This window comes from Podarcis tiliguerta (assembly GCF_965153285.1).
Source record: "Podarcis tiliguerta genome assembly, chromosome: 11".
Taxonomy (NCBI): domain Eukaryota; kingdom Metazoa; phylum Chordata; class Lepidosauria; order Squamata; family Lacertidae; genus Podarcis; species Podarcis tiliguerta.
In genome coordinates, this window is record NC_139544.1 from 33,484,281 (window position 1) to 33,504,736 (window position 20,456).

The 20,456-nt window shown below is 40.9% G+C and overlaps 1 protein-coding gene across 3 annotated transcripts in view; it reads left to right on the plus strand.

Moving 5' to 3' along the window:
• The window catches only part of BDP1 (BDP1 general transcription factor IIIB subunit), a 47,030-nt gene that overhangs the window by 12,379 nt on the left and 14,195 nt on the right, over positions 1-20,456 (plus strand). For 2 of the 3 annotated variants that reach the window (XM_083403594.1, XM_083403595.1), the window contains exons 11-31: positions 60-222; positions 1,751-1,901; positions 2,926-2,993; positions 4,073-4,223; positions 4,534-4,622; positions 5,251-5,386; positions 5,621-5,703; positions 6,437-6,674; positions 7,852-8,048; positions 8,785-8,980; positions 10,266-10,447; positions 10,810-10,993; positions 11,152-11,285; positions 12,575-12,782; positions 13,423-13,628; positions 14,503-14,725; positions 15,623-15,816; positions 16,226-16,610; positions 17,434-17,541; positions 18,372-18,405; positions 19,361-19,444. In XM_083403594.1, coding sequence (XP_083259720.1) covers positions 60-222; positions 1,751-1,901; positions 2,926-2,993; positions 4,073-4,223; positions 4,534-4,622; positions 5,251-5,386; positions 5,621-5,703; positions 6,437-6,674; positions 7,852-8,048; positions 8,785-8,980; positions 10,266-10,447; positions 10,810-10,993; positions 11,152-11,285; positions 12,575-12,782; positions 13,423-13,628; positions 14,503-14,725; positions 15,623-15,816; positions 16,226-16,610; positions 17,434-17,541; positions 18,372-18,405; positions 19,361-19,444 — 3,414 coding nt within the window. The remainder of the gene's footprint in view (positions 1-59; positions 223-1,750; positions 1,902-2,925; positions 2,994-4,072; positions 4,224-4,533; positions 4,623-5,250; positions 5,387-5,620; positions 5,704-6,436; positions 6,675-7,851; positions 8,049-8,784; positions 8,981-10,265; positions 10,448-10,809; positions 10,994-11,151; positions 11,286-12,574; positions 12,783-13,422; positions 13,629-14,502; positions 14,726-15,622; positions 15,817-16,225; positions 16,611-17,433; positions 17,542-18,371; positions 18,406-19,360; positions 19,445-20,456) is intronic. The other variant, XM_083403596.1, reaches the window with a different exon arrangement.

A 20,456-nucleotide genomic window follows, 5' to 3' on the forward strand; every position in this document is an offset into this window, starting at 1 on the left:
AGTGTGTTTGAGTGGTAATTGCTTCAGTGGACATATAATGTTCAACAATACATTGTCAGGAAAAAATCTACCATCTAATGTGGAGATAAATGGCACAGAAGAAATTGGTGAGGAACTGGAAGTCCCTGATGAAGAAACGCCTGCCAAAACTCTTCCATCTGTTGAAGAAGACCCACAGGTGGATGAAGAGACAGAGGGAGACCTTGGTTCAACTTTATCTGGGTAATAAGATACATTATCTTTGCAGAATTATATGAACAAGCCTTGTTACAAAGTGTAAATATAACAACTTTATTACTTCCTTTCCAAAAGTCTCCTAAAGATTCCCTGCATTGCTGTATTACTTAGAGCCCATTTCATTTGCCACTCAGATGTGGCTGACAAATCTGCCTTAATTTTCTTTATATGGAGCTATTGAGTCTTTTATATATAGAAACAAACATTTTCACATGTCACATATGACATTCAAAACAAATGTCATAGCTTGCTTTCTCTTTGGGCTGGGAGAAAGATAGCACATCTCTATAGAATCTCATAGGCAAATATTGAATAACTGCAGTGTGCTGTGAACTTCTTTTTACTTGCTATCTGTGTGTGAGCAGCAGTCTTCTGCTTGAACAATGTGGCTTCATCTTCTTTCCTCCCACCTGTAGTCCCCTGCCCCATGCAGCCCCACATCTGCTCTGAAAGGTTGCAGGGGGAAGAGAATTGGAAGGCCTATTGTGTGAACAGAAGTGTGCTTGCACAGTGCTGAATTTTGCCTTCAGATACAATGTTTGAGTATTGGAGGGGGTCCTTTGATAGGACGTTACAGTGCAGTCCTTTAACTCCAGCGGGGCAGCAGTGGAGTGTGATAGAATGGCATAGCCACCTCCACAATTCCTCTGCTCATGCTTCCTGGGGCAGAAGGCAGTGGGAGGTAAAAACCCTGTCGTGCCAGCCTGGAAATGATGCAGTGATAAGGCCTGATGCTGAGTTTCTTGGGGGAGTGATGCCAGTGGAACTGTTTTGGGCTTGGCCACTCCCAATTCCCACCCCGAGCAGCACAGTGGATGGGCAGAGGGAGGGGGGCTGGATTCCAGCCTTAGCCTTATACAGTGGTGCCTCACAAGACGAAATTAATTCGTTCTGCGAGTTTTTCCGTCTTGTGAATTTTTTGTCTTGCGAAGCATAGTTTCCCATAGGAAATGCAGTGACGGTTTCCCATAGGAATGCATTGATGGTTTTAAGAAAAAGGCGCAAGACATTTTCGTCTTGCGAAGCATGCCCATAGGGAAATTCGTCTTGCCATGCAACTCAAAAAACAAAAAACTCTTTCGTCTTGCGAGTTTTTCGTCTTGCGAGGCATTCGTCTCGCGAGGTACCACTGTATGAGTATACAAATGTGACAAATAAAATAATAAGTGTTAGATTTAGACTTCGTGCTAAATTCTTGCCCAGCAAGTGACTCTTGGGGTAATCCTGATGAAAGCCCTACCTTATCTTTGTTTTCCAGCTGTAAAATAGGAATAGTGAACTAGTCTTCAACAGTAATTGCAATGAGATTGCACATGAACAATTGTGTGTAAATGCCAGTGAAGAGAGAAGTGAGTTTGAGCGCTTTTCACTTATCAGTCTCTTTGAGCAAGCCTCTGTCTCAGTTAGCACAGCTGGTGAAAGAGAAAAGTGAAAGACAAGAATCTGCCATGAGCCTATGGGGTAGAGTAGGAAAACCATTAATGCTTTCTTCATATTCTTCTTACCTTTACAGTATTCAGAAAGGTAATGAATTCCTAGACATGGATTCTGGAGAAGCAGATGATTCAGATGCGAGTTCTGAGCACCATGTTGGGCAGCCTTCAGAGTCTCAGATGTCTCTCAAAACAAATAAAGAAGGTTTTGAAGAAAACAGTTCAGCAAAGGTAAACAATATGTACATGCGATTCTAGCCTACTTCCTATTTCAAAGAAACAACTCATAAAATAAAACCCACAAGAAGGCAGTGAATGCCACACTTAAGGTTTCTGTTCTGATTCGGCATAGATTCCTGCATATGGATATTGCTTTTGGATATGGCTATTATGTACAGAACAGGGTGGGGGAGGTAGTGCGTTGAAGACATTGCGCCTGCATTTGCAGGCCTACCAGATAAGAGGTTTTATCATCTCTGATAGCTTATTTGGACAAGGACTCATACCAAATGTTCTGGGAGCTCACTGATCGTTTCCCATTTCTTTGTTCTGGATTTGTTTTTTCGGGTAAAACAACTCAGAATGAGTGGAGGACCAGCTGGGTAAGGGACTGTTTCAGCCTTCTTCTTCTTCCCAGCTATTTTCCCACTTAAAATTGCCTTCTTCTCAAATGCCCTTTTTCCTTGAGGAAAAACAAATAAACCAGAACCTGTTTCACTTGGGGGAAAAGGCAGCCTGGGAGAGGAGACAATTCTGAGAGATGACTTAGGTGAGGAGGAAAGGATTAAGCAGTCATCAACCCACATGGGGAAAACGTTCATGGAATATGCATGTCCACCCGGAGAATGCCTGCTATTTGTTCAGTGGGGGAGATACACAGCAGTCTGCAAAGATTTTTGCTTCGTATGCACAAGCTGTAAAAGCTTCTGACACATCATCATCACTATTATTATATTTATGTATTTATATATTACATTTATATACCACCTTTATCTTCCAAGGAGCTGAAGGTGGTGTCCTTGGGAGCTGACTGAAATTCTACTTTAGTTCAATTTCCCCCCAGAGAGAACATTATGTGGGGTTCCCCCACCTTCAACCATGACACACTCATGAAATTCTCATCAGTGTTCACTTCTGTTTTGTAGAGAAGTCAGCTTAGTGGGTAGAGGTTCTTGCTCCCGGGCATAGCCTCTCCCTTAATCATTACAGAAGCCAGGACCATAAGATCATACTAACTGTTCTGATTTCCTTGCAGAATGAAGTAGCAGAGTTAGATCAACCAGATGAAAATACAGCCTTTCCAAGTTGTAATGATGAGCTTCTGTGAGTAAAATAATTGGACGTGGTTCCCATTTCCCCACATATAATGAAACTAATCCTATAACCTGATTTGGGGGTGGGGGAGACTTTCAAACAAGTTTGGAGTTCAGGTGTTCTCTTTATGGATAGAATAGGAAGGAGGTTCATGTCTATGATCTCATAACTCCTATTCCTGGTTCTCAGCCTTGCTTTTAATTTATTACATGGGCTTGGTAAAGTTGGTCTGGAGATTTTAGAAAAGAAAACTCACTACCATTTGAAGTGAATAAAATAACAGAAAAGAGGTGGAAAATATATGATGGGTGTGAGGTCTATTTGCCCAAAGGAATCTGTCTTTTTAATTTCATATTTGCTATTCTAGAGTGCAATCCTATGTATGTAGATTCAGAAGTAAGTCTCATTGAGTTCAATGGGGCTTACTTCCAGGTAAGCTCATAGGAATGGAACCTATTCACCTTCCTACAAAGGTGTGGCATTGGAATATAATGTTCCTTTTGGTCGGTGAACTAACAAGATCACAAAGGCTTTGTCACAGAGACTTTATAGATCTTGTGAATACCTAAAATCCTCTGAATACCTGTTGCTGGAATTCACAAGTGACAAGAGTGCAGTTGTGCTCAGGTCTTTCTTGGAGGTTTCCCATAGACATTTGGTTGACCCCTGTGACAACAAGATGTGAGAGTAGATGGGCCTTTGGTCTGAACCAGCAGGGCTCTTTGTATGTTCCTATTTCTGTTCCTTCATGTTTATAGAAGTAGATCCTCTGCTGTGCAAGATTGAAATACATAGTTTGAATCCAAAGGTGTGAGCATTGTTTGAGTGGCAAGTCTTAGATTTTTACCAATTTCTCCATCCTGCAGAAAATTTCTAGGCTGCTTTGCATGCCTTTCTGGAAACTCCTGTAACACTCAGAAGTGACTTTTGGGACACAGGGGGCTTCAGCAGGAAGTGACTGGCAGGAAAATTTAATAGATGGCACCACCACTTCTACATCCCATAATAAATTATGTTAACTAAGATGGTTGGTGATGGACTAGATTTGTGTGTGTTGGAAAATATAAATATATTCAATTTAACTTCAGGGAAACGGATAGAGCAGCTATTGAAAAGCCCACAGTGGAAGGAGAGCTACAGAGACTTGCAGCAGAACCGTCAGAAGAAAAAGAACTTCCAGTTAATGACACATCTGAGGGCAAGATTTCTCTTTCAGAGGTTCTGGTTGCTGCAGAAAAGGTATGGGACTAAATAATTTTAAATTAATACAAGCTTTTCTTGTCTCTTCTGTGCACATGGAAGCTATTTGAATTTCACAACCCAATCCTGTTTTTCAGAAGGCTCAGCAGATTGGCTGCATTGTTGCACACACCCCTGTTGTTGTTATTTCAATTTGTATACTGCATTTTATCAAAAGATCCCAGGGTGATGGACAGCATTAAGGACACATTTTATGGAGCATAATAATTAAAACATAATACAAAGCACAATAATAGACAGCATAATGATAATAACTCTTATCTAAGTTCTTTATGTCTCTTTCGTTTAGAGTTCTGTGCAAGATACGACTGCTAACATAACTGGACCTACCATAGAGCAAACAGACAGAGCAAGCAATGATGTGGCAAGTGAATCCCAGTAAGTATATGTAAAGTAGAAAGACTGAAAAATATGGCTTACAGTGTGCATCACTTCACCACTCACTATATTCAGCTGTGGTGAAGGAAGCAGCTCCTAATGGTGCCTACAGAATGTCATCTCCTAATCAGACACTGTAGGAACTATTAGGAGTTAAGCAGCTTAAACTGATTTGTGTTTCTTTGGGATAGAAGAGGAGGTGACATTGTGGAGGAAAGTCTTGCATTGATACGGAACCAAATCTATCCTTTTTAGAGATGAGTCAAATAGTACTAAACTTTAACAGTAACAGAGCATTAGGCATAACTGTTAGAATGAGTGGAAACTAAAAACGGAACTTTTCACAATTTCTTTTTGGATTTTTTTGCATTTGAAATACTTAGACATTTTAGGGAAGGGATGGGGAATCTGGTCCCATCCCCGATGTTGTTGGACTGTAGCTCCCATCATCCCTGAGCATTGGCTTTGCTGACTGGCGCCGATGGGAGTTGTAGCCCTACGAAACCTGGAGGGCCGCAGGTTTTCCATCTCTGTTTTGGAGAGTATAAATAATTGTTTTTATAAGTTATTTGCAGGTTTTGCCTAAAGAGTGCTGGGATTATAATTTTTTCTCTCTGTGTGTTTTCAGAGACACTCAAAAAGGTCCTGTAGTGAGAGGCCGTCGGCAGAAACCTAAACCTAATATATTGAAAGTGCCCAGCAGAAAAGAAGCACCTCTCCGGGAAAAGCCAGAAAAGCCAGAGGCTAATGAAACAGTAGGAAAGGTATTCTCTATGTTAGATTTAATTCTCCCCTTACCCTGCTCCTGCAATTTGGGAAATTAGGAAAATAACCCTCTATTATTATTATTATTATTATTATTATTAGTGATTTTTAACTCCATATAAAGGATTATGTTAGTTGTTTTCTATAGTAGCTTTCTGCCACTTTATTAACTATCATTAACTACTATTATTTTTAAAATGTATACTCCACTTATTTTTATGCCTATTCCTCAGAACAATGACCAGCATGATGCACTCAGTATCATCACAGAGGAGACTGCAGAAAAAGATTGCCAAGTTTTAGATACTGAATCTTTGTAAGTATGTTTATTCAAGTTTATTCTATAATTTGTAGGCTGACGATTATTAGAGTTACCCCACATCAGGTTGCTCACAACATATTACAAACTGTAAAATTGTTCTACAAAACACAATATGACTAAAACATAATAGCAGCAGCAGTTAAAAACAGTATCAGACAATTAAGCAGATTCAGATAAGCTGGTCTCAAACCGTGTCATACTTTAAAGACCAAAACCATCACCTTGGATTGGGCCTAGAAATTAATAGGTAATAGTTGGCACAGAATAGGTGTGAGATTATTGGAACACTTAGTTCTCATAACTTTTCTTACTACTGCTTTCTGTACCACCTGAAGTTTCCAGACAGTCTTTAAGGGCAGACTAGTGTAGAGCGCATTACAGCAATCCAACTTGGAGGTAAGTAAGGTGTGTATTACAGAGGCAATGTCTGCTTTCTCTGGATAATGCCACAGCTGGTACACCACTCCTGTTTTTATTATACAACCATGCCTGTTTATATACTACTGTTGTTGATGATGATGATGATTATGATTATGGTGATGATATACCTTTGGCTTATTCATAGGGGGAGAGTTGATCCTCCATGGTGACAAGCTTCTAAAATTTGAAGTGGCGCCTGTAATTGGTTCAAATAACAACCAGGTTCAATTGCATGATGAAATGAAGGATCTTTGCAATGTTTAAGACCCCCTAATTCTTTTCCTTCCTGAAATCATTGTTCTTTCAGGACTAGTAAGAAATCACAAGAAAGCAGCAAGCAGGTTGTCTTGAAACCTGCACCATTAGCAAGGGGACGAATACAGAGGCCCAAGCCAAATTTAGGAAGGGTTGCTAGAAAGCCAGAAGAGCCAGCAAGAAACACGGAGGCAGAAGAAGAAAAGGCAACTGATGCAGCCATTGAATCATCTGAGAAGATTCGGATACAAGCTGAATATAACAGCCATGAACTTCTAACTGTTACCACAGTAAGTACCACAACCTGCTTGCTACTGTACATAAAACATTATGTGAGCACTTGACATTTTGGATAAATTAGATTCCAGCCAGCAAACATTTATGCTTCTTATAAACCAGTTAGTCTAAAAGGTGCCAGAGCACTCATTTTCTTAATATAGATGGTAAGTACTCAAAGCTTTCTATATTCTATTTTTCCTGGAACCCCACACCCTTCCGCCCCCTTTAATTTTTTTTAGCCACATGCATAAAGCTGAATGCGTACAAATTAAATGTGAGGAAGTTGCAGGCTTACTATACACACAGTCTAGATCTTTAATTCAGAATTATGGAAAATGGGCTTCCTGCTGATGTAGAAGATGTACACTGTAGGTTTATAGGGCATTCTATCCCTACTTTAACAGACAACGTACAAAACTTTATTATGTTTTTGGGACTGGGGCCTATACAGTGGTACCTCAGGTTACATACACTTCAGGTTACAGACGCTTCAGGTTACAGACTCCGCTAATCCAGAAATAGTACCTTGGGTTAAGAACTTTGCTTCAGGATGAGAACAGAAATCGTGCTCCGGCGGCAGCAGGAGGCCCCATTAGCTAAAGTGGTGCTTCAGGTTAAGAACAGTTTCAGGTTCAGAACGGACCTCTGGAATGAATTAAGTACTTAACCTGAGGTACCGCTGTATTTGAAAACATTCAAGAGCACAGCATTATTTTGCTTAAATAAGATGTAATCCGGTCCAGAAATAACATGTGCACATATTGGTTTTGGTACCCAAGTTAAAGCTTGCCTTATTTTTTCCAGATGTAATCCTCAATAATTCAAAAAATATGTTTTATTGTGCTAACTGTATTAGTAAGAAAGGGCAGCACACTTTTGAATTCCATTGACTTCATGCATAGAAGAATCCTAAGCAGCGTGAAAACTTACTGCTTTATCATACCAAAGCAGTCTAGTACATTAGCAATTTTGACACCCCCAGTACCAGTGTAACCTTTTTTTGTAACTATTATTTTAAACTGTTATTTTCTTTTATATTGGTATTAATTTCTTACGTTAGTGCAGGCTAAAGGCTGAAAAGAACACTGTGTTCTCGTCTAAGTATACACTAGCTGAATGTCTTCAGATTATTTTCTTTATGAACTCTTACACGTTGGATGTTTCAGAGAAGTTTAATTTGTTTCCTAGGAGGCGGCTAGTTATGAAGCTGACATTCCCCACTGTGATGTCTTAGAAGACAAAGCTGTTGCCAGTGCTGAGAAAGTGCTTTTGGCACACACAATCCAATCTCCTGTAAAGACACTCGTCGAATGTGAGAGCCATGAATTTAAAAATGCGTTTCCGTCAAGTGATAAAGTGGAGGATGTGAAGGATCTTGCTACCAGGTAAGGTTTATTATCTTGAAGGTAAAGAATAAGGGGCACAATGCCATATTCTTAATGGAAAAAAAATACATACTGACATATGTGTATGTTTGTGGCAAATAAATTGTTCAGGCACTCCCCCCTCCCCCAACGCACATTCCACTCGGGTTCGACTGCGTTTACGTACGTTACCCCAAACTAAAAAATAGTGCCAAAATGGCGTTGAAAGGGTGGCAGAGACCCGGAGATCGGTGAAAAACAGCTTGCATGACTGCTGCAAGTGTCTAGCTGCCTCCACCCACTCACCCTTCTTGGCTTTCTTCTTCCTGGCCGCCAGAGCTATTGTGTGTGGGGTGCTCTGTGTTTCCCCTTCCTTCCTGCCCACCTATCCGTGCCTCCCTTGCTCACTTGTCAATTTTGTTCCTTGATCAGGATCTGAGAGTCCCTCTTCCCTCTGATTGCTATCACCCTCTCCCTCACCGCCCCACAAGCAGGCGGCAGCATTCTTTATTGGGGTATGAGTGAGAACATCTGTTGCCTGCATGATAATTATGGGAATTGTCCTTAGTAATTGAAACATGTGCAAAGAGTGTAAGTAAGCACATATTCATGTGGGTTGTGGTGTTGTATTGGGCAACACTGTGTTGATTAGTTTTTTCGTTGCTCCTGAGATTTTAAAAAGGAAAACTAAATCACACATCCTTTCTTGCTTACTTAGAAGTTATAGAAGTCCTGTTGACTTTTTTTCATCCAACAGAGATTCCAGTTTTGTACAAGAAAAAGAAAATTCTGCTGAAGTAGATCCATCTTTGAAAAGACTAAAGGAGAACACAGAAAAGGCGGCAGAAACTGAGGAATTAATACAAGCAGAAAAAGAAATGCTTACAAATGAACATAAGACTGACTCTAGAGAAAATATCAGGAGTGAAGGCAGCAAGTCCTCTAATCTGGATGTAAGACTTATTTTTAATTCTGGTACTTTGTTCTTGATAATTTAATAGCTTCAGGTTGCTGTATCGTTTGCTCTTGAAAGTACCTATGAATTCACTCTCATCACAATAAAACATTAAACATTAAATTACACTCAATACTGAGATTTGTAGAAAGCCCTGTGTGGGACAGATGGTGTATTGGCAGTCAGTTTGCATGTTGTTTCCTATGAGATTACTTGTTGACCTTAGGCCATATATGAGATACAGTGGTACCCAGCAAGACGAATGCCTCGGAAGACGAAAAACCCGCTAGACGAAAGGGTTTTTCGTTTTCTGAGGTGCTTCGCGAGATGGATTTTCCTAAGGGCTTGCTTCGCTAGACGAAACAGCCCTGCCTCTCCTGTCATGGCGACGGTCACTGCACGCACGCACGCTCGCTTCCCCGCTCCTCCGGCTCGCTCCCACCTTCCGGCTGCCGAGTCCTCCGGCTTCCTCCGACCTTCCGGCTGATGGCCGACCTTCCGGCTGCCTCGCGCCGCTGCCCACCGCCCTCGCGCGCTCCTCTGAGAGAGCCGTTGCCGCCAGCAGCCAGTGTTGCAGCCGGAGTCGCGCTCCTGAGCCCCGCCGCCCTCCAGCAGCCGTGCGGGTGAGTCCGAGGTACTGGCTGCGGCAGCTGCCCTGCTTCTCCCCACCCCTCCCTGCCGTTGTCAGTGTTTAACTGCAGTGGTGCTTTGCAAGACGAAAAAACTCGCTCAACGAAAGAACTCGCGGAACGAATTAATTTCGTCTTGCGAGGCACCACTGTACTTGCAGTTTAATTTCAGGAGCACAGTGTCACTATTTTTTCCTTTAAAAAACCCAGGAGTTCCTGGCATTGTATGGCAAATCAGTCTTGAAACTCAAGCATGAAGGATTTCTTTGAGAAGGATGTCCATGTCCAAAGACATTAAGATGACTTTCTTAATTTGGGGTTGTTGTTTTTTAAAGTCACATAGGGACAGGCTTGTAGTAAACTGCGTGAACTGTTTACAAAGCTTAAGTGAATATCAGATTCTTAAAATGACTGAGAGTTAGTAGAACAGGTCAGCGGGTTTAATGCCACTTTCTCCCTTGCTGAAGTTGCATTGCTTCCCTGTACAAGAACTGAAAAATATTACCTTGTATGTTATAATAGAACAAGCTGTTGGTAGCCTTGTGTTGTACTTGGATTCCCTGCCTGATTTGTGTGTGTGTTTTCCCTTGAACTTTATAATTTAACTGCATGCATTTTGCACCAGGTATTGAACATTCTGATAATATATTTTAGGAAACTATAGCATGCGTAATCCTGCCACCGTCACTTTTGTCAGAGGGGAACTCTGCAGATACTCAAGAAGCAGCTGCAACAAATGAGACCGACTTGTCTCCCCCAAGCCATTCTGACTTCAAAATTAGTGATCCAAATGAAGTTATATCATCCCCAGATATCCAAGAAAAGATTACAGTTGGGTAAGGATCTATCAGCTTTTAAAGAGTTTTATCAGTTGGAAATCCACTCCCCTCCCCCCTTTACAGGTTTGCTGATTTGAAACATAGGTTGAAAAAAAATCTATTCATTTGATATGTTGATAGATGTTGGAGATAATGGTAAGTCTCTCCCTCAGCCTTGTGGAAGTACCAAATGCAGGTTTTATTGCACTTGTTTTTCTGTTACATATTTGAGAAATATGCTAGTTACCATTAATCTGTGAAACATGGGATAAATTATTTAACCTATGGATGTAGAATTGTTACATGTGTGTATCAGTGGTGATGTATCTGATGAGAATGATTTTAACTGCCATATGTGCTGCTTTGGGTCTCCCCTCCAGCAAACAGAGCGCTGTTCCGCCAACACCTTTTCTCAGAGGCAGATTCCAGAGACCGAAACCTAACATAGGAAGGGCAGTTGGAAGGAAAGAAACACCATCTCTTGGAAATGAAGCAGCAGCAGCAGCTGGAACTGAGAAATCAGAACTGCAGAAACATGGACCTTCCAGAACTCTCCCTGCAGTAGTAAGTTAAGAAAAGGGCCAAACTTTCTTTAGTAGTAAAGACATTTCAAATTCAAGAGAGATTTTGTTTCTATGTTTTTGCAAATACAGTGTAAAGCTGATACCATCGTTGCTAAAATGGTTCCACATTTTGATGTTTATATTGCTTCTTATTGCCAGCCTCAGTTAAAGAGTGACAGAAAAAAAATACCTGCTGAAGGCTTGGGGAACAGATTGGTAGACATGGAGAAAGTGATTCAGGAAGACCCTCAAGCACCCAGTACCTCTCAGAATATTTCAGATCAATATCCCAGGTGTGTGTTCTTCAACAAGGTCTTGTTAGTTTGTCCCAAACTCCCTTTATTATGTGTGCATGACTTTACAAATCCTCCATATTTTTAAGATCTGCTGGGGCCCCAATGGGGATAACGCTTCTTATGGCCTCAAGCTGGTGATGCTCAGGTTTTGATGATACAGCAAGAGGAAAAAATGGGGGTTCTGCTGTGACACAGAGTAGGCAAAGGTTATCTAATTAAACCATCTCTTAGCTATAGGAGAGCTTTGGGTTAATGCACTCCCACCAGTAGCAACTAGAGGGCACACAGTGATAAGAAAAAAGCAAAACAGGCCCTCCTTAACTGGGGGGAAAGGGAGTCCTAGGTTAGAGTTCTGCCTTTCCCTTTTCTTGTGTGTGCTTGCCTTGCGCTTTCTGGAGCTCTCTGCTTCCTTCCTTGCTTGGGCAGCTGCTAAAACCTGTATCTGCTTCCTAGCAGTCTCCCATCTGCTCCCCCATCACCCAAAGCATGTTTAAATGACCATTTATCCTACCACACACTTTGGACGATTCCACACCCTCCTTTCTGTTCTAGCTGCAACTGTTTTTCTCAGGTGTGGAGAGTATTGACTTGAGACAAGGACACAGCTAGCAATGGGGGACAGCTCTGGCAGAACCCCAACACATTTTGTTTCCAACTGCAGTTTCCTAGGTCCGAATTCAGGAAATGGCAGTTGTTGCAAACCACAGAGTCAGATTTCCTCTCCTGCTTCTTTGTAGAAAGGAAGATGAATGATCCTGGACCCTTTTCAGCATATTAGGTCTGAATGTAGACGTTCAGCTCTTAGGCAGTTACTTTACTTCCTCTGGTTAAGTTTGCTCTTTCTCACGCTAGAACTGCCACTGAGAGAGAAGCAGTTGGTCAAGTGGGGAAATCTGTGAATTTATTAATTAAGAATATTTCTAAGCTAAACTTTAGGGTGGAGCCATCTTCCCTTCCTCAGTAAAACTGTAAACAACAACAATTGAAAACAGTTAAAACAATTGTATCGCTGGCTTTGTAGCTGGTGCTTCAGCCAGGAGATATAGCTTGGCTGCAGATGCAAGGTCACAAGACTACTGCTGCTCTCAGCTGCTGAGGCTGGCTTGCCTAATGGTGAGAGGCTCAGCATGTGCAAGGCTAGCAAGGGGAGGGGGAGTAGCTGTAGGTGGTGAAAGGACTAAAGTCTCCTCCCCTCTTCCCTGTTTGGCTTTTGCCACAAACAGCACTCCCTTGGTTCCTGGGCCTGTTGAATCACTTCAGTAACATTTTCTCCTTTTGTGGGATAGGGAAAAACCAACTTCCCAAGAGAATAAGCCATGTACTATCAAACCAGCTCAGCTGGTGAGAGGTCGATTCCAGAGAGTCAGGCCGAACCTTGGAAGAATGAATGACAAGAAAGAAGACCCTCTGTCAGAGAGCATTACTGCTCCAATTGAGGGAGACATAGAAAAAACAGAGATGACCAAGGAAAGTGATCTGCACCCGCCTTCAGAGGTTAGCCACACACTTTAGTTTTCTTTCATTTAAGCACAGCTTTACCTGTCCCAACATTGTGGAAGATGCTGCTGTTTTTCCGGTTCATTTTTGGGCAGGTGAGGGAGCAGAGGGGTCTGCATTAGGAAAGGGGCCACAGAAGCAAAATAGTTCTGGCCCACATTCTTGGATAATTGACCATTTTTCTTGCGAAGGCTTTATGGAGTTTTTCCTGCATATCTTTTTCTGTTGTATATTTTAAATTAATTGTTTTTTTGAACAACGAACCTACTTAAAGGCTCATAAATTTACTGTGGGATGAAGTTTATATGAGCCAGAAAAGCCAAACTTAAACTCCTACAGCAATGATAATTCAGACAGAAGTCAAACAGAAAATTCTTAGAGTCGACCATCTTAAGACTCTACAGGGAAATTCCAGTTCACACTAACTTCTGGATCACAATCCAGATGAAGCTTTTGAGCAGGGATGCCATGCAGACATTGGTAGACTTCAGCTCCCATAATTTCTGATCATTGGCTGTGTTGGTAGGGGCTGATGGGACTTTGAGACCAGCAACATCAAGGGGGTAAGCACTATGTTGTTAGGGTTATGTTTGCTCTGTTAGTAAACTGACAAGCGTATTTGTTCTAAAAAATCAAGGATAATGTCAATGTCCAGGCATCCCTTGGTGATCTGGAGAAAAAAGAACTGTCAGAATCCAGTGAAGCCCCATCACCCGAAAGGTATATTGATCAGCAGAAAATTGATTGTCCTGAGAAGCCACAGGGATGCGAACTTCCAAAAGACCAAAAAGAAATGTTTGTTTCTAAAGATGTTGAAGGAAAGTGTCTGGATCCTCCAGAAAGGTAAAATAGTTTTCAATAAGTGTTTCTTTGAGAACCCAAGTCTTTATATCAAACGTTATTAGAACTTTCAATGATTTCCAAGCTGAAAATAACCGTGCCAGAGGGGTGGGGTGGAATTTTGTTTTTACTTTTTCTCACTACCACAAACTTATTGGGTTCATGTAGAGGAGCTAAGGAGGAGCATATTCACCCAGTGCTTTCCCGGTAGAGTACAGAGTCAGATTTAAGGTGCTGCTTTTGACCTTTAAAGCCCTTCACGGCCTAGGACCCTCGTACCTACGGGACCGCCTCTCCCGGTTTGCCCCACGGAGAGCCTCAAGGTCCATAAATAGCAACACCCTAGTGATCCCGGGCCCTAAGGAAATTAGATTGGCTTCAACCAGAGCCAGGGCCTTTTCAACTCTGGCTCCAGCCTGGTGGAACGCTCTGCCTCATGAGACCAGGGCCCTGCAGGATCTGATTTCTTTCCGCAGGGCCTTTGGCTTGGAGCCAATTTGATTCCCTCCCTCTCTTTCTTTTTTCCTTTCCTTCTCCTGCGATGAGGCTACATTTTAATATTTTAATGTTTCAATATTTTAATGTTGTATTTTAATTTTGTTTTTAAGTTGTAATCATTCAACTTGTTTTTATTATTGCTTGTAAGCAGCTCTGAGCCCGGCCTTGGCTGGGGAGGGCGGGGTATAAATAAAAATTATTATTATTATAATTATTATAAGATTGGTTCTGGGTTTTTTAATGAAAAAATATTAATATGGTTTAGACTCTAGAAAATAAAAGGTAGATATACGAAAACACACACACACACACATTTTCAGGAATAACTAAACACAGGAATGATCTAATTGTTTTGCTGTTACTTTTTCTTTTTGGTCAGTGATATCTCTGGTGCTCATGAAGCGAGTCTTTCAAAAAGCATAAAATCCACACAGCTGTTGAGGGGTCCTCTTCAGAAGCCAAAACCAAACCTAGCCCAAGCAGCTAAAAAGAAAAAAGCCTCTTCAAAAGGAGAAGTCAGCACCAAAGAGAAAACTGGAAGCGATACACAAAGCAACACAACCCCAAGTGACAGCAAATCTGGGAAAACACCCACATTAATGGTGAGCCCTGATCAGGAATTCTAAATCATGTTTTGATTTAAATGGTTTTGACAATATTGGATTTTCATAAAGAAGCTGGTGTTGAACTTCTTTTATGCTGTCTGAAATCACCTGCAGCAGCATGGGAACAGCAATGAAATCCTAGGATGAGTGGAAAGTACCCAGTCATGCAAAGGGATTCCCTTCCCTCCCCACCCACCAGATGCAGTGGCCTGTGTCACAGTGAACCCTTTGGAGGAGTTTGCAGGGGACACATAGAGCTGCATCAGGAAGGAGAAGCCAGGAAATCCCCAAAGTGTATGTGTACTGTTTTTAGCAGATCCTATTCTCAGGTTCAAAGTCCTTGAGATTGCCTCCCGCTTTCTTTTTTAAGGCTCCTTTGGCAATAAGATACACAAAATTAAGATTTTGTAGCATTCTCTCTCCATTTCTTTCTCATTAACTAGTTTTCTTAAAGTGGTAGCCTCACTGGCCTGGTGTTCACCTTTTAAACCACAGTCAAGCTTATCTGCAGTTCAAAGTTACGTGCAAAAGAGGTCACTCTGCGGACCTAGCACACTATCCACTTCATTACCAAAATTAGTAATGGACTACAGATATAAATCAACTTGTATAACCTGGCCTTTTTTCTGTAGCTGTTAAAACAGCCACCTTCAGTGTCAGTGTGGAAAGGCAGGGTATAATTTAGATAATAAATTAGACATTTTTAAAAGAAAGACAATTATTTCAACATTTTTAGATAAAACTGAAAATTATTTCAGTTTTACCTGAATGTTAAAGAAGCTGGTTGTGTGCTGATTTTGTTTAAAGCTGGATGTGAAAGGAGGGGTAGGAGATCTGAAAGGACACAAATGAGTTTAACATATTAAATTTGGCACAATTTTGTATTGTTTCCAGCACAATTCCGCGTCATCTTCTGAATCAAGACAAAGAAATCATATAGATAGTATTGAGACGATGTCTCCAACAGGACACGGGCACTCTGGAAAATGTGATTCCTCAGAACAGTCCCCTTGGAGTGGAAGTCAATTCAAGAAAGAAACCTCTAAGGCCCATTCTGTCCAGGAGAGAGCATCTGAAAGAATAAAAGGGTAAAGTTACTCTTTGAACATTATTCTTTAAATCAGGCACCCCCAATCTCAGCCCTCCAGATGTTTTGGGACTACAACTCCCATCATCCCTAGCTAACAGGACCAGTGGTCAGGGATGATGGGAATTGTAGTCCCAAAACTTCTGGAGGGCCAAGGTTTGGGATGCCTGTTTTAAATGGAAATGTGGGACATGAATGCTTCTTTGAATAAGTAAAACTTGAACATTTAGTTCATATTGATAATGTAAATTCAGGCCCCTAAGGAAAAACATGTTAGCAAAAGTTTTTTATTTTTTTAAAAAAGAGTTGTTTGTCATCTTTTTTCATCACAGAAGAAACATATATACGCACCCTGTCTTTTCCACCCTTTACAATGAACTCTTCTTAACAAAATGTCTTTTTATACTTAGAAAACAAGCGGGAAGGACAGTGAAACAGAGGAGAAACATAAGTGGATCAATAACGTCTTTCGCTTCCGAATGTGAGAATGACGTTAGTGAAAAGGGGAAACACTACCAAAAGGGGAAACCAAATGTTGGTAGAGGCAGAAGTTCAAAACCAGTCCTTCGCAAGAATGCTAAAAAGGAATATGGGAATTCAAAGGTCAACCTGGTGACTCTTAGGGCTTCTTCTCAGCAAGAGGATGATGATGACGATGATGGAGATGACTTTGAGCCAGACTATGAAGTCGAATGCTTTTCACCAGAGGAAGTAAACAAAGCTCCAGTCTTTGTTCCTAAAGGGCTTCGATCTCCAAATCCAGTTCCTGTTCAGATTGAGGAAACAATGGAAGAGGTATGACTGAAACACCTGTAAAGTGGGGGTGAGAAACCAGTGCCCCTCCAAATGTTGGACCCCAACACCCATATGGCCCAGCCAGCATGGTCAGTGGTCAGGAATTATGGGATTTACAGTCTCATAACAACTGGAAAGCTATAATTGCATCATGCCTGCTGTAAAGGGATGACTGCAGATGTGCCAGTTCAGTGTGTCTCTCTGATTGGCCATACTTACATATAGCTGCTTAGCACCCTTTAAGCTAAAGCAGAAAATAGAAGGTCTTAGACATTTTATTGTCAAGTATAAAAGAACAGCTAATGGAGAAGAGTTGATGGATCATTTTGCCATGAGAAAGATGGTCTACATTATACAATATGGGGCCGATTGCTTGCCATGACTTTACTTTTTTGGCCTCAGTCATAGTCTGTGACATGGAATTCTTTCCCATGTGTTACCTTACCAGCAATCTGATGATTTGTTCTTAAGAAAGTTATTTCTTCAACATTTCATTTGATGTTATCTGTCCATTCCTTTCATGGCTCCCTCTCCCATTAGCGATTGTTCATCTAAATATTCCTGTTCCTAAGAGTATGCATGCATACTTACGTCCCATTGAGGTTTTGCTTATGCCTCTTTTAGGAAGAATTGCATTTTGAGAATTGTAAAACATATAGCACCTCCACTGCATCTGAAAATATATCATGCCATCACTTCCGTTATATTTTAGTGTGCAGAGAGCAGTTACAATGCACACAGGACATTTCTTAGATCCCTTTTCAGAATGTGTTTGGTTTTGGGGAACTGCTAAACTGAATTGGTATGCTTCCCTGCCCAACAGCTTGAGATATATGAGAATGTTGCGGATGAGCCATTTCTGTCTCATGAACTGAATATAGATGGTCAGCCTGTAATTCAGACAGACAAAGGATTGTATTCCTCACAAAATGTAAGTATTTTGATTTCCCTCTTTATGCAGTATCCTTAAATGTATTTAAAACTTTTTTCTCTAGCATAATTCAGTTCTTGTTACTTTAGGACAGTTAACGTATCATTTGCATGACTAGGGAACAAGGCTAGCAAAGATACTACACTTTTGTGATGCCACTTGAATAATCCCCACTCCCTTAAGTAAGATGAGAAGCAAATGTTTTAGGGAGTGGCAATACTGATTAAGGAACTGAGTTATTTTTAGCAGTATATTCATCTATTCAGATAATGCATGTAGCACACCATTCCAGTATGGCATGATAACAGGCAAGCCTGTAGGAGTGTGGAGCCTTGTTGTTTGTGCTAATGTAGGCCTTGTTTGCTCTTCCTCCTGGTGTGGCTTGTCTGTTCCTGCTTCCCCACAAGGTGTCCATGTGGCTCAGATGAGCCATAGTATGGCTGATCATGTCATGTGTGTTTCAAACAAACCATGCACCAGGTTCATTTAAACAAACATGAAATACATGAAACATGAAATAAACATTAAATGAACCTCGTGCATGGTTTGTTTGAAACAAGCAGACCATGATCCAGATTAGAACAACACAACAAGCCAAAATATGGTTGGTTTGAGTTGTGTGGAGCGTGTGGAACCATGTGGCAATGGGGGGCAAGTTCATGATTAAAACATGCTTTATGACAAAATGTGGCTTATGATATGTCAGCCAAGCTGTTATTGTCACTATCCATGCTAAGTGAAAAAGCTGATCTGTAGACTTTAATTTAATTTAATTGAGGAGGGAGGGATTCAGAACTACAGTCATTAACTTGTGTTTCTTTTTATCTAAGGTGGTTGCACAAGAAAATCAAGAAAAGAAAGCAGGTAAATGGTCCAAGTTGTTGACACTGAACAACTGAATAGCCACTTAAAGAAGCTTGTAATTATGAAATTCTTCTGAGTTTGATTTTCCTCCTTTTCCTTTTGGGCCATGTCTTCTATCAGGAACTGTCTTATTACTGATTGATATAGGCCACTGGGAGCAAGCCTAGTTGGTGTAGTGGTTAAGAGCGGTAGTCTCGTAATCTGGGGAACCGGGTTCGCGTCTCTGCTCCTCCACATGCAGCTGCTGGGTGATCTTGGGCTAGGCACACTTGTTTGAAGTCTCTCAGCCCCACTCACCTCACAGAGTGTTTGTTGTGGGGAAGGAAGGGAAAGGAGAATCTTAGCTGCTTTGAGACTCCTTCAGGTAGTGATAAAGCGGGATATCAAATCCAAATTCCTCTTCCTCTTCCTCTTCTTCTTCTTCTTCTTTTGAATGAAGCGAAGGGTAAAAAACTATACATAAGTAAATGTACCATTGAGACCAAGTTAAATTTGTGAATTTTATTAATAATGGTCTTTACAAAAAAAAAAAGTTTTAAAAGATGAGATCCTAAAGTCTGTCATTCACTACAGAAAGAAATAACTACTCAGGCTGCAGTCCGACAGACCAGCCTTGCTGGCTGGGTTCTGACGAGAAATGTACGCCGAAAACATTTGGAGGCCACTAGGTTGGCAAATGCTGCTATAGACACTTACCTGGGAGTAAGCTCCATTGAAAACAACAATACTTACTTCTGAGTAGAAAGCATATCAGATTGCACTGTAAAACAAGAACTTTGAAACCACTTTCATGGTTTGTAAATGAGGGATGCCGAACGAGGCACGTGTTAGAAAATGATTTTAATACCTAGGATGACCCAAAAGCAACCAGTCATTTTTAAGGCATAAGCAGTTTGGGTGTATTAGAGAAACAAAATTTGATTTTGGTGGCTTTTGTTTGGTAAACATTTTTCAGGGATTAGTGATGGAAGTACCGAAGCAGCCATGACTTTACTTGCTATGAGAGATCCAGCGTTCCAGTTAAACATTGGCATCCTAGGTATGTTCAGTATTATCATATAGCACTTTGGTATAGCAGTGGTACAATGGATTCTGTCTTGTTTTTATTGTTTTCTAGCATGGTGATTATTTTGGAGGGTGGAAATCAAGGTTACCCACTTCTTTTTTAAGATTTTAGTTTACAGTGGTACCTCGGGTTACATACGCTTCAGGTTACAGACTCTGCTAACCCAGAAATAGTACCTCGGGTTAAGAACTTTGCTTCAAGATGAGAACAGCAATTGTGCAGTGACGGCGCAGCGGCAGCGGGAGGCCCCATTAGCGAAAGTGGTGCTTCAGGTTAAGAACAGTTTCAGGTTAAGAACAGACCTCCAGAACTAATTAAGTACGTAACCAGAGGTACTACTGTATTTTATTTTTCCTTTGCAATATTTAATTAACATGCACTGAACACCAAACTAAGTTTGTTTTAAAAGCATGCACTATTTAACTCTGGGAAGACCAAATTGTCTCCTCTTCACTGCGATTTCAGGTCATCCACTTCTAATTGTTAGCCAGGGTATATTCTGTGGATTCTATACTTAGGTGACAGTAGTAGGTTCTTATTTCCAGGAGATCTGCTCCATTTTTTTCTTTTTAAATCTACTTTTTATTAAAACAAAGAGAAAGAGAGTGATAAGTGTTGGATGGAATGCTTTTATTGAAGAAGTGAAAGATGAAACTTGCACTTGGGGACCATTTTACATTATTTACACTAGTCATACATTACATTACAGTCTTTTGGCCACTAAAAATGTCTGAAGGATGTCCATCTGATCTGAACTAAGAAGTATCCAGTAAACCCTAAACATCATTTTAGGTGCTCTTCGATTTAACCACAGAACCAGACTTTGCACAAGATTCAAATATTGTAAAATAAAAATATTGGTTTAGCTGCAAAATGTATTCCAGTAGTAGATTTCTGCGTTTCTAGTCTCATGGGTATTTTTCATTCAAAATGCAGTGGTGTAATTTAATGAAATTTAGACATGAAAATGTATGATTTACTTAGG